Source organism: Pteronotus mesoamericanus, unplaced genomic scaffold (genome assembly GCF_021234165.1).
Source record: "Pteronotus mesoamericanus isolate MK-2021 breed Mesoamerican mustached bat unplaced genomic scaffold, CSHL_Meso_final scaffold_651, whole genome shotgun sequence".
In the NCBI taxonomy this organism is placed as follows: Eukaryota; Metazoa; Chordata; class Mammalia; order Chiroptera; family Mormoopidae; genus Pteronotus; species Pteronotus mesoamericanus.
In genome coordinates, this window is record NW_026555325.1 from 33,652,397 (window position 1) to 33,665,452 (window position 13,056).

General features: G+C 38.2%; 1 protein-coding gene across 3 annotated transcripts in view; it reads left to right on the forward strand.

Moving 5' to 3' along the window:
• MAP3K20 (mitogen-activated protein kinase kinase kinase 20) overlaps positions 1-13,056 on the forward strand; it is a 154,150-nt gene that overhangs the window by 74,486 nt on the left and 66,608 nt on the right. For all 3 annotated transcript variants that reach the window (XM_054562706.1, XM_054562708.1, XM_054562707.1), the window contains exons 5-8: positions 359-424; positions 3,729-3,757; positions 3,879-4,016; positions 11,622-11,708. In XM_054562706.1, the coding sequence (XP_054418681.1) occupies positions 359-424; positions 3,729-3,757; positions 3,879-4,016; positions 11,622-11,708 (320 nt within the window). The remainder of the gene's footprint in view (positions 1-358; positions 425-3,728; positions 3,758-3,878; positions 4,017-11,621; positions 11,709-13,056) is intronic.

Consider the following 13,056-nt stretch of genomic DNA (forward strand, 5'->3'; position numbering starts at 1 on the left):
GGAATACCTTTGTCATTGGAGCAATTCTTCCAGTTGCAATTGTGCTATTTTCGTGCAGACTCCAGAAAATTAAGGTGTCCTTATTAGGTATTGTAAGAAGCTAGCTTTACCCTCAATCAAATTCCAGTTTCTAAGAGATGAAGACACATTATTAGGTTTTCCTCAGCATATACATTTTCCGTATGTAGACATATCTTACCTCTGTTTTATCCCTCCTAAGGTAGATGCATCTTGTCTCTGTTTTATTGAATCCTTTGCAAAACATGAATGGTATTGCTGATGTTTAAAATGGAAAGATAATATTGATACAATGTTGAACAATGATATGAACATGCTTTTCTTCTTCTTGTATAAAAAGGAATGCACTATTTACATATGGAAGCTCCTGTCAAGGTGATTCACAGAGATCTCAAATCAAGAAATGGTAATGTAGTCCTATGTTTTTACTTTTTCTACATTATTACAAAACGCCTGCACCTGTGCATAGAAAGAGGCGTCACGCTTTCCTTGTCTTTTGGAACCTGCTCTTTTGACTAACTGCTGACTGACACCATGAAAATCTTCCCACTGTTAATAAATATCAAACTTCTCCATATAATTTCAAGAGGCTACATAGTATTTCATTGTATGAGTAGCACAGAGTGTGGATATTTGGGTTGTTTACCTTTTTTTCTATGATTAAAAATGTTGAGCTTAATACTTCTCAGCAAAACTTTTCAAACATCCTTAATTATATTTTTAGAATCGTTTTCTAAAAGTGGTCTTGCAGGATCAAAGCACTCAGACATGTACTTCTAGTCTCCTATTTTTAGATGGTTCTCTGTACTAGCAGTTTTGAGTTTTGTTCTTGTTACTTCTGAATTATATGGTGTAAATTTTTTATGTCAGTCATATTACCTGGAGTAGTGCCCAAAAGTGTTCAGCACGTTTAGGAGTTTGGAAATTAAAGCCTTTGTTTTTCTTTCTTCTCTCCTTCAGTACTTTCTAAAGCTTATTTATGATCCTGTGTAGTCTGGAGAGAGAGTATTTTTAAATGACTTGCAGGATTAGACGTTACCTTCAAGGAGAAGTGGTAACAGAATGCTTCTTCCATCACGTCACTTGAGAGTTAATGGAAAAAGGCAGTGGGATTATTTTGCTAGCCAGTACTAGCTGAAGTAAACATCGGAGTTTGCTACTTAAAAGAAGAATCTTGCTATCAGTTCAATTACGTGCTTTCCTTTAATTATTTACATGTTTTCTAAGTGATTCTTCTAAGTCAGGAGGATGAGAGCTATTTATTTTTAGGAAATCTTTAAATCACTGCAGTTGAAATGGGTACATCCTAATAGAGTGATCCTTAGAATGGGTAGTTATGGTCAGTGGAGTGAGGGGAGTGGCGAACTGACCAGCTGCCCTTGCTCTTACTCCAACACTGTGGGGTTGGTGGGGGTGGAGACAGGGAAGCCGTTGGCAGCTGCCACTCATAGGTAGTCCAGGTTGTATCGCCGGCCTGACCCTGCCAGTTGGCTCTGGCTCACTGTTCTGTCCTTTTTCTAGGTCATCACTTATCCTTTGGCTCTTCTTAGACATAAAACTTCAGGAGCTAAACACGTTTGACATATATAGTTGGCTAACAGGGAGTCATTAAAAAATCATGTAGAATCTTGTAGGAAGTATTAGAGTTTTATGGCTTTGTAAATTTTCAGTTCATGCCCAGAATTTCTATCAAAACAAGTTATTTGACTTCTCTCCTTTTAATCTGCTTTATTTCTATATACTAAATATTTTATGAGAAGAGAATGATTAAATTACAGGTTTTTTTCATGCTGTCACTATGAAAGCTAAATAACAGTAGAGACTGTCCCCATTTTTTAAAACTACAATTTGTGGAGTTATTGATGGGAAAACACATGCACATTAAAACAATATAGACCTATTTTAACAATTTGTTTCTGGGAGAGGGAATAACACGACTTATTTTCTGTGTTATATATTTTTATAATCTTAGATATTTAAAAATGAGCACTTTTAATTTTATAATGAGTAAAAAGTAGAGGAATTTTTTAAATAACTGAATATAGTATTAATATTTATATTTTTATTTGAAATAGTTGATAGCTTGTATGTAGTATCACATTTACCCTTAGCCCATTTCTATATATTAGATCATGCAAAGATTACTTTTCCCACCACTTATCAAGGTTATTAGCTACGGCTAGTAAGTATTGATTATCTACCATGTCCAAGGCACTTGTGTGGCTTACAGAAGAAATGCTAAAAGCAGTTTTTTGTTCAGGTTCCTTTTCATCTCTCCCTTTATGTTTTTATTCTCTCTCTCCCATAAAAGCCCCATATACATAGTAACACCCCCAAACATATCCCAACTTCAAAACTATACAGCTGCCTACTTATTGGATGTGGCCACATAGACATTTTGTATGACCCTAAAATGTATTGAGTCCAAGTTAATCTTTTCTTCTTCTCTCTGCCTCCAAAAAAAAAAAAAAAAAAAATTCTTGCTTTCCCATTCCCAGAGAGTGGCAATACCAGTTGCCTAACCCAGGAATTAGGTGTAAATGAATTACAGCTTGATCCCAGAGCCCCAGTTCTAACCATTATGCTGTATCGCCTCCTTATTTGATTTCATCCTTGAGCCCTTCTCCCTCCATATCCAGTTTTTCAGGCCCAGCTGATTCTGCTTCTACATGTTTCTTGACTTTGGTCCACTTCTGTCCTGTCCTTTGCCACAGCCTTACTACAGGAGGCCTCATCTCCGCTCTTGGACTACAGCTGGCACACACGGCCATCTCCTTGCCTCTAGTTCGGTTCTTCCCTAATATACTCTCCCCACTGCACATGTGACCATTCATGTCTTCCCTAAAATTCATTCATTGGCTTTCTATTTCTCACAAAGGCTCTTCTGGAGCTAGCCCCTGTCTTCCAAAATTGCGTTCTTATTTTGTCTGCTGACCTTTTACAAGGCTTTTTTCTGCTGAGAAAAATACTTTTTCTCTCCCAGCTCTGCAATTTCTGGTTAATCCCGATTTGTTTTTCAGGTCTTAGCTTAAGCATCATTTCTTCCAGGAAACTTCCTCTGACCTCCTTAGGCTTAGATATCCCTGCTTGTTAGTTCCACAGCAATCTCTACATCTCTCACTGTGGAATTAACTCCACTTTATTACAGATGTGTGTTTTAATGTCTTGCCCATTAGGCTGTAAGCTCCATGAGTGCAGAGACAATTCCAGTGTTGCTCACCTTTTTCTTCTAGAATGTAGGACATGGCCTTGTTCAGCAAGTATTTGTTAAATGAATGAACGTATGAATAAATGAATGAATAAATATTGTCACTGCTTTCAAGAAAATTGCTCTTCAATAATGAGGAAAAAAATACATGTGCCATGAAGTAATAATGCTAGTGACGTCCTCAATATCGCACTGGCAGTTTAATGGTAGAATCCAAGTAAGAATTTGGTTCTCCTGACTACTATTAATCTATGACTTTTTGCTGGACAGCTACATTTGATTTAAATAAATGTCTTGGAAGCCTTTTTAAGCACCTCATGGAATTAGTTGTTTTTGTTCTAACATCAGTTCCTTTTTTCAAAATCTTCGATGTAGTGACTACTTTGATTTTACCTGTCATGATGCCATATAGAAGACATAAATAGAACTTCATGATTTTTTTCAGTATAAGATAACCCAAAGAAGATAATCGTCATAATTTATCTTTTATCTTTTTTTTTAGTTGTCATAGCTGCTGATGGGGTATTGAAGGTAGGTCTATTGGTCTATTTCTTTTAATTTTTTAAAAATTGTTAACTTCAGATGTAGTTATTTTATGACTGTTTTTTATTAGTCATTAATATAAAGTTGGTACTTATCTCTATTTTCTCAGATCTGCGATTTTGGTGCCTCTCGGTTCCATAACCACACAACACACATGTCCTTGGTGGGAACGTTCCCGTGGATGGCTCCAGAAGTTATCCAAAGTCTCCCTGTATCTGAAACTTGTGACACATATTCCTATGGTGTGGTGAGTTCTTTCTCACTTTTTCTTGCTAAAAGAAATACAAAAAGCAGACAACCTACAGAAGCAGGATGCAACAGTTGAACATAGTTAGGGCAGTGATGTTGTTTCTGGTGGAATGCCTGGAGCCATGGCAGCTACCTACTTATTGGATGTGGCCACAGAGATATTTTGTATGACTCTAAAATGTATTGAGTCCAAGTTGATCATTTCATCTCTCTCCCTCCTAAAAAAAATTCTTGCATTCCCTTTCTCAGAGAGTGGCAATACCAGTTGCCTAAGCCAGGAATTAGGTAAAAACGAATTACAGCTTGATCCCGAACCAAAGAATCAAAGAGAAGAACCGAACTAGAGGCAAGGAGATGGTCATGTGTGCCAGCTGTAGTCCAAGAGCAGAGATGAGGATGCCTGCAGGAAGGCTGTGGACAGGACAGAAGTGGACCAAAGTCAAGAAACATGTAGGAGGCAGAGTCAGCTGGACCTGAAAAATTGGATATGGAGGGAGAAGGGCTCAAGGATGAAATCAAATAAGGAGGCGATATATAGCTTGATAGTTATACCATATGCACTTGGCAGTTAGGTTTCCTTGGATCACTTTTACGCATCTGAGCTATAATATCCCACATTGAAAAGAAACCAGTGCCGCTTCTAGGAGGCAACTTAGATGGAACCTACACTGGTGTTGGGCCTGATGCAGCCCTGTGGTGAGTGCTTTCCGGGGTGGACATGTGACTGCAGAGTCTCTCTCTAAGTTAGTGATGCTGAGGATTATTTGGCACAGGACTTCATTGTAATGAGCTATTTAAAAACCACCGATAGATCTGCCAAATAGAACCTGTTGATTAACAGGAAATTTTTGAGTGCCAATTATTAAACTGATCAGTGAGTTTCTGGAAGGTACAGAAGAAAATGTACTTAGCAGTTAGCACATGGCCTTGCTCATGTCTGCTGCAAGCCTTAGAGAGCAGTACTGGCTATCTGAAACATGAATCCAAGGTATCGGGAATAACAACAGAGCAACACAGTTACAAGAATAGAACAAGGTAGGGGTAGGGGGAATGCTCAAGGAACAGAAGCCACAGGAATGAATCACTTAAGGAGCAGAAGCTTCTGGGGTTGGGGAAAGGTTCGGATCGGAGAATATGTTATATCTGAATTAGCAGAGAGAAAGAAGTGGGGGGAATGGTAGAAGTACTGGGGTGTGAGGGGAAGATGGGCAGGGCGGTTCTTTGGTGGTGGAAGAATTCATTTGTTCCCTTTTTTTGAGGATAAGTTTGTTATCCCTAAAAATGCTGTATATCCTTTAAAAAGTCCAAAACAGTACTTGGAACTCCCTTGTCTTCACATCTCATCTCTCAATTAGGTACTGCTTTCTCCATTTATATTATTACTTCTTAAAATCATGTTTTCATAATGGAAAAAGATACAGAAAAACTGTGGCCCAAATCAACATGCCTCTTCTTCCTGAACTTCTGTTTTCAAATGAAGGCAATAGCTGGCGGCACAAAGGGAGACCAACATTGTCAGCCTCATTTCTTTTGTGTTAGAGTTCATCAGTTTCTAGGTATTCACTGCAAGCTTCATTAGTTACTTATTGATTGTTTCAGTTGGCTAGCGTTTTCTAAATCACAATACGTCTGATATATACCAAATTAAATTAATATAGTGGAGATAAAGTTTGTTGACAGTTGGAAAAAATCATTTCAAGAATGAAGTATATGTTTTGGACAAAGGCTGGAATTATAAAGGTTGGAAGACAATAGTAAGCATCAGGCCACATATCTAATTTCACTTGATTCTGTGTGTTTCTAAGAATGAAGGCTATAAACCATTATAGACAGTGATCAAATAATTCTCATTGAAAGAAGTGGGGGAAAAAAGTAAGTTCCTGAAGAGACTAGATTTTGAAACTGGTCCCTAAGTCAAAAGTTACTACATTCTGACCATCCTACAAATCACTTGCTAGGGAGTCTGAAAAGGGGGGCATTTGTTGCAGTTTAAGACTTGTTGTGAGATTATTTTCTTTTATGAAGTTATGTTCCTTCATTTTTTGTGTGTTGCCATAGTTTTTATTTTTATCATTTTTTAATTTTAATTTTTATTGTATTTTTTCCATTACCATGTATTCCTACCTATACTTTCTTCTACCTCCACCCACCCCTCCTCCTCCCCGCAGTTACCACACTGGTGTTCATGTCCTTGAATTCGTTCTCTTTTTTTTTTTTCTTTTTCGCTTGATCCCTCAACACATGGCCCCCCTCAAGCCCCCATAGCTGTCAGCCTGCTCTCTATCTATGAGTCTGTCTCTATTTCGGTTGTTAGTTCAGTTTGTTCATTAGATTCCACATGTGAATGAGACCATATGGTATTTGTCTTTCTCTGACTGGCTTATTTCACTGAGCGTAATGTTCTCCAGATCCATCCATGCTGTCACAAAGGGTAAAATTTTCTTCTGTTTTACAGCCAAGTAGTATTCCATTGTGTAAACATACCATAGTTGTTTTATCCACTCATCTGCTTTTCCTTCATTTTAAGCAAAAATTTATTTATTGTGTCGGGCCCCGTGCTAGACATAACTTAGGGTAATTTAAATTTGGCTTTGCCTGCTTCTTGGAACCAGTGTTTCATTTTATCCTGTGGAACAGAAGCCAGCAAACTTTATCTATATAGGACCAGATAATAAATATTTTAGACTTTGAGGACCACGTATAGTCTTTATTGCCTTTTTTTTTTTTACAACCCTTCAAATATGTTAGAACCAAAAAAGTAAAATAAAATACAATAAAAATGTTAGACGCAGTCTGCATTCTGCGCGGCAGGCCACAATTTGCAGATGCCTCTGTGGATCGGAAGGGCTTGGAGGAGGAGCGACAGGGGCGGAGAAGAGCGCAGAGCCATCCAACAGGAGACCGCGGCTCTCACGGGTTCCCCCTGCCTGTGCATGTAAATGCCTATCAATACCTATCTGTGTCTTCACATATATGTAGGTAGTTAAAAAGTTTTTTTAATTATTTTGCATATTTACCTGAATTAAGACTGTTGAGACTCATTTTAGCACTTCTCAGGTTCTCATGCAGTGCTTTTATTTTTAAAATACCCCCCAAATCTTGGAATTTCTTGATCACAGAAGCTTTTGACCTGAAAGACAGTAACTGTGAGTTACGTATAGAGTGAACTTGTGGTTGTAATATTGCTTCATTTACAAAAACAAACTGCACGCTGCCTTCTTCTAAACTCTTAGAGGACTGGCGTGAAATGCACCCGTACCTGCTTTTCCTTAGCTGAAGTAGAATCTTAGTTGCAATAACCGAAAAAAACAAATCCCTTTTCACACTTAAGCCTTAAAAGATGTTGAGAAGTGACTTCTATGTGGGAGGGCGCAGTGTTTTTTCTTATATTATTTTAAAATCCCTTTCACTCATTTCCATTGACCCCTCATATTAAACATAATTTGAGTCACCTTTCTGAAGCTGCCAATGTTTAGTTTGGTTTATTTAAAAGCTTTCTTTTAAGTGACTGTGCCCTGCTTTTCAGTAGGCGGGCCTGAACATTTCTCTCTGCAAATTAGGTCTTTTACTTGTTTACTGACCCTACCTTTGTTTTGTTTTGAGGGTTTTAACAAAAGCTTAATAAATGGTTCTGTCAAGTAATTTAACTTACCAGCAAACTTTATGGCCAGTCACTGGACGTTCCCAATGTTGCCCTTTATTTACATACCAGATGTTGCTCTTCAGAACCTGTTTGCTCTGGTCACATGCTTTTGAATATCAATTTTATGTTCATGTTAGAGTGTTCTTTTCACTGGTGCAAACAAAAAATTCCTTTTCAATGACTCTGGGTTTTTTTGTTTTTTTGTTTTTTTTAAACAGCTTCTGTTTCACTATATTGAAGAGAGTGCTGGTTATTCTTACCCCATAGCTCTACCGGCAGAATTCCATTCAGAAAAGTATACAACACCTAATTTAATTATAGGTAGAAATTCGGGATTTTATTTCATTCTGACCCCTTCCCACATTCTGTTCTAAATAAACACCAATTAGTGAAAGAAGAAGCACAAGGCCTGCTTTCCACAGCCTTTTTGTTTAAACAATCACAATTTCTCTTGAAAACAAAGAAAGTATTACCTGTTCAACGAAGGTATTGCCTAGAAGAGCAGGACAGGACAGTTTTGAGGGCTGTGTTGGTTTCAGAAGCTGTAGTGTATGTATAAACTTTGAAAATGATACCTGGCTAGGAAAGCAGTGTGGTTATTTAGAAATTTTGATGTCCTTTCAAAAATAGGTGAGTGGCTGGGACTCATTTCTCAGCAGGAGCATCTCTTTGCATAAATTACCCCATAACCTATTAAAGCTCTGTTTCGTTCACTGAGCCCTCACACACAACGGTCATATACAGATGCCTAAGACCGTTTTTAAAAGGTGTCCTATTTTGGAAACCACCCCAAAAATCCCAGTGTATTTTTCCTTTTGTTGTTTTATTTTTCTCAGACTTGCTGTAGGAATTTAGCCCCTACTATTATGAGAAGTCCCTGGCCCTCCCCAGCTTGCTAATCCCATAGCTCCTTAACACATGGCAAGACTACCAGCCCTAAAATAAATGGACTGCAAATGCCAGGAATGGATCTTGTGATCCTTCCTTCTAAGCCGGTACACTTTGCTAGGCAGGCAATTGTTTTTCTCTCTCTATTTTATAAGACAAGAGATTTTTCTACCTCCTTCTGATGACTTCTCTTAAAAGGACCAAACTAGGAGTATTTAGTATATTACAAAAAAAAAGAGAGAGAGAGAGACTTAAAGCAAAAATCATCAAAAGAATAAGACTTCTGAGAACACTCTTTGAAAACAAAGCTATCCTGATGAGCATGCAGAAAGCATTACCTTTTTGGAAACTTCTCAGCCAAAGCCAGGTTTGAAAATCGAGTAGCATAAGAGAGCATCAGCGCCCCACTGGCCTGCAAGCCACGTTCTAGAGCAGGCCCCACTCAGGTAGTACCTTTCCATTGTTTGTAGAAGAAAAGGCAGGAAAAGTGCACAGCCTTGCCCAAGTTTCTCTTCTGTAAACTGAAAACAGAGAATTTCCTTGTGAGCAGTTGTAACGTGAGGACGTCTCAATATAAAACAAGTTGGAAATATTTTTAGGGTTAAAGAGCACAGTGTTTGGCCTGCATCGCCATAACTGATATTTTCAGGCAGAGTTTAATGTGTTTTTAGACCTCCAAATGACTTCCTCAACTGAGTTACTTTTTTGTGCCATATGTCATTGGGATTAGTGTGGAAAAAGCTGTTGTCCTATCTCATACCATCTTTTTTACATTCTTGAATCTGGGGGATTAACAGTAGGAAATCAGGAAATGGACTGATACTGGAATTAAACTAGAGACCTCATCTGGGCCTCAGAGCCGAGCAGTTAATGATGCCATCCTTGACAGTTCTAACCTCCATCATGTGGCTCCCTCACCAGTAGTAGCTCTCTAGAGACATGGAGAAGGAGTAAAATGAAACTGTCTTATTTTTCCAGAGTTAGAACTCTTAGAGAAATATAACTAGGATCTTATTAGATTTTGGACACTTTCCAACTGCATATTTTGGAACAAAGAATGACGTAAATCTTTTTCTGGTGTAATCCCCCAAGCTCTTGGTCTTGCGTTTTACCTCACAAAACCCAATCGTTCTTCATGTATGGACGTGCACAATATATTGTGCATGCAGGCCAGACGCCGTGAGGAGGGGGCCACAAGGCTGCTCAACCGAACCTTTTGGGTCTGGTACAGTTGATTTATTTGAGGCTGATTCACTATTCCCATTCTGCTTAGGAATGTCAAGTCCATTAATTTACTTACTCTTCATCTCCCTTCCCCTCCCTAACCCCAACACCAGGGGAGTGGTAATTGCAACAAATGGAGGGGCTTCATTTCCCGCTCAGCCCTCCCATGCCCCTCCCTGCTCCCCTGGGCAGGCAGTGTGTCAGGTGTGATTGCATACCTGTCTCGTCCGTCCTTTACTTACAGTGTACGCTAGAATCATCCCCTTCTGGGATGCCCCTTACCTCTTCCTAATCACTTCCCTTACTCAAATGGAATTATTCAGTAGCTCCTCGAAAGACGTAGCTCCTTACACACTTGATTAAAAGCCCAAAGAGGCTTCAGTGAATTTTTTTTTCTCCTGCTTGAGCAGCATCTGCCAATTTCCCCACTTTTACTGCTAATTATCTTCGTGTTCACCCGAATTCATTTAACAAGTTGTGACTTGAATAACATGTATGCCTCAAACAGCATTGGCTGAGGAAATAGTGGTATAGAGTTAAAGGTTTATAGGATTTGCTTGAGTACAGTATATGTCTTCAGTCTACATTCCTCTTTAAAACCAGAGAAATCTAAATCAAAACTGCTGAATTTGTTTCTGCCATGGCCACATACCTAAAATATGGCATGTCACGCTCTCTCTTGTGCTTCAGCTTTTTCTTCTCTAGAGCTAGAGGGGGTTAAGAACTTGACCTTGAGAGTGAGACAGCAAGTTCCTATTCTAGATCTGCTACTTGATAACTGGATAACTGTCTTTGGGCAAGTTTATTCAACTTTCTTAAGCCTTAGTTTCCTCATCCATAAAATGAGAGTAACATCTCTCCAATGGATTGATATTAATGTTGATAACATATACAAAGGGTTTAACAGTACATAGAACATAATCAATCAATGAATGATAGTGGTTGTTATTGTTATTGTTGATAAAATTATAATTGTTTTTGCACTTCACCAAGTATTGGTAGACTCAATTTTGATACTCATTTGTGTAAATAGAGAAAGTAACTGGGTGTAAAAATCTCCATTACTCAGTGTTTAAAGTGAAACCAAAAACATTGGGTGTTTTCAGCCTTCCCCAGAATCAGTTTGCTTTCTTTGGGAATGCCAGTACAGATTTATTAATCATGCTGGTCTCAAGGCTGCAGAGAGATGCACACACACATGAGTTCACACATGTACACACTCAGCCTATATATGTACATAAAGTATTTATTACATTTAGAATATAGTATTAACAAATTATGTTATAGGTAGATGAAAACAAACCCCTTAGACTAACTCATCTGAGATTTCTCCTAAACACAAAATCTAAATGTTACAATTTTGCAAGTACTACGATTACGGGGTAAGTAGTTTCGCCAGTGATTTGGATTTGGGGCTTGATTATGAGACCATACTGAACCTTTAAAAATGTGGTTGAATTCACAGTTATTATTTATTTTAAAGAGAAATTTATCAGGGATTGAAGGTAGAAAGAGTTTTGACTAATAAAATATAAAATCTCATTTATGGGAATGTGTGAGTTCTAACAACCTACCAGACTAAGTTAAATCCGTTATGCCCATTGGTTTCATGAGATTTTAAGTCTGGCTCTAGATGTTCTAATTTCTAAATTGGAATTTTTATTTTAAAAAATTTATATAATATATGGAAGGAGTTCTGTGCATGAATATATACATTTTGCCCACGTTTCCACAGATGGGATTGGTTGTGTCTGGTAATTGGATACAGTTAAATGTTAGATGAAGTTGCAGTAATATGCCAAAAATATAAAGTACAAGAATAAAAATTCCACTTTCTTTTTGTTCCAGGTTCTCTGGGAGATGCTAACAAGGGAGGTCCCCTTTAAAGGTTTGGAAGGATTACAAGTAGCTTGGCTTGTAGTGGAAAAAAACGAGGTAAGACTACGATTCTCCATTCAGGTACATAGATCAGAAAACAGTATTGGGGTTTTGCAAAAGACTTTTTCATCTTCTTCAAATTGAAAGTAAGTTCACGCTTATGGAAAGATTAGCAGTAGGAGCTAACACAAAGGGTCAAAGTGATGTTATTCCTCATGAATGGACCCTTTACATCTAATTGTTGCAGCTTCACGTCGTGATGCTGTAGATCAAAAATTGTACAAGTACTGTACTAGTTTCTCAGTCTCAATTGTAAAACCTAGGGGTTTGTTCTTAGTGATGAAAGAAGCCATTGCGTCCAAGGTAGGGGAACAGTTTAACTCCATCTCCTGCGTTTAGGACATCTTTTTTACTGGCTGGGAGTCGATATATCTGTAAGAGACCTTCAGCTACTTCAACTTACCTCTCCCAGCAGGAGTCACTATAGTACAAGAAACTGTCGCTCAGATGAGAATTTCAAAAATAAAAGAAGAAAAAATAGTTTCAAAAAAGGGAAAAATTACAGTTTTGCCACCTACGTTGAACACTACATTGAAGATGAGCTCCTCACTGGAATTGGCGAGGCAGTGGCATAACTGTTCGCTTCTTCATGCAGAGCCTTTCCATTTCAAAAGAACTTCAGTGGCGTAAACACCGTTTGTGCTGTGTCCCCAGCCTCGCTTTTCTTCTTTCCACAAATTGAGGCTTTCAGTTAGTTGGACCTATGAGCCTACATCAGAGAACATGGTACATTCATATCAAAGGGAGCAACTACATTTTGAAAGGTTTAAAATTGTGACTGAAACGCACAGCCATGGAAATTTTCAGCATAAGGATGAAGCATCCACTATCAAGGTATTATGAGAACTTAGATCATGTCGTGGAAGCACACAGTTGTCGTTGCAATGCAAAACAACTTGATTTCACAAAACTTCTCCATTTCCAGACCTTACCTGTGCCCTCCACAAAGGGTAAGAGTGTAACCTGAGGATAAAATAATTTGCAAAAGGTGAATATATAGAGAGGAATAGTCCCTTTTTAATACTTTAAAGGAATTAGATTGACCTGCTCCCCATGTGCAGGAGCAAACTAGATTAATCAAACAGCTGCTATTGACTAAGAGAAACCAAGTTTCCATATTTTAGATCACATAATCCAGAGTTATTAATTTGTCCTCCTGAGCCTTTGAGAATGGATGAGATGCTCTGATAGCTGAACTAGATGAGGGAGAGCTGCCAATTTAAGAAAAATGAGGAGTTATATTCAAGAATGTGTCATACTCATTGTTTCACAGGAACTGCTCTGTTTTAATTAAATGTGAGAGTAATTCCTGGTGTGCTATTAAATCAGACCTTGCATACAGGAG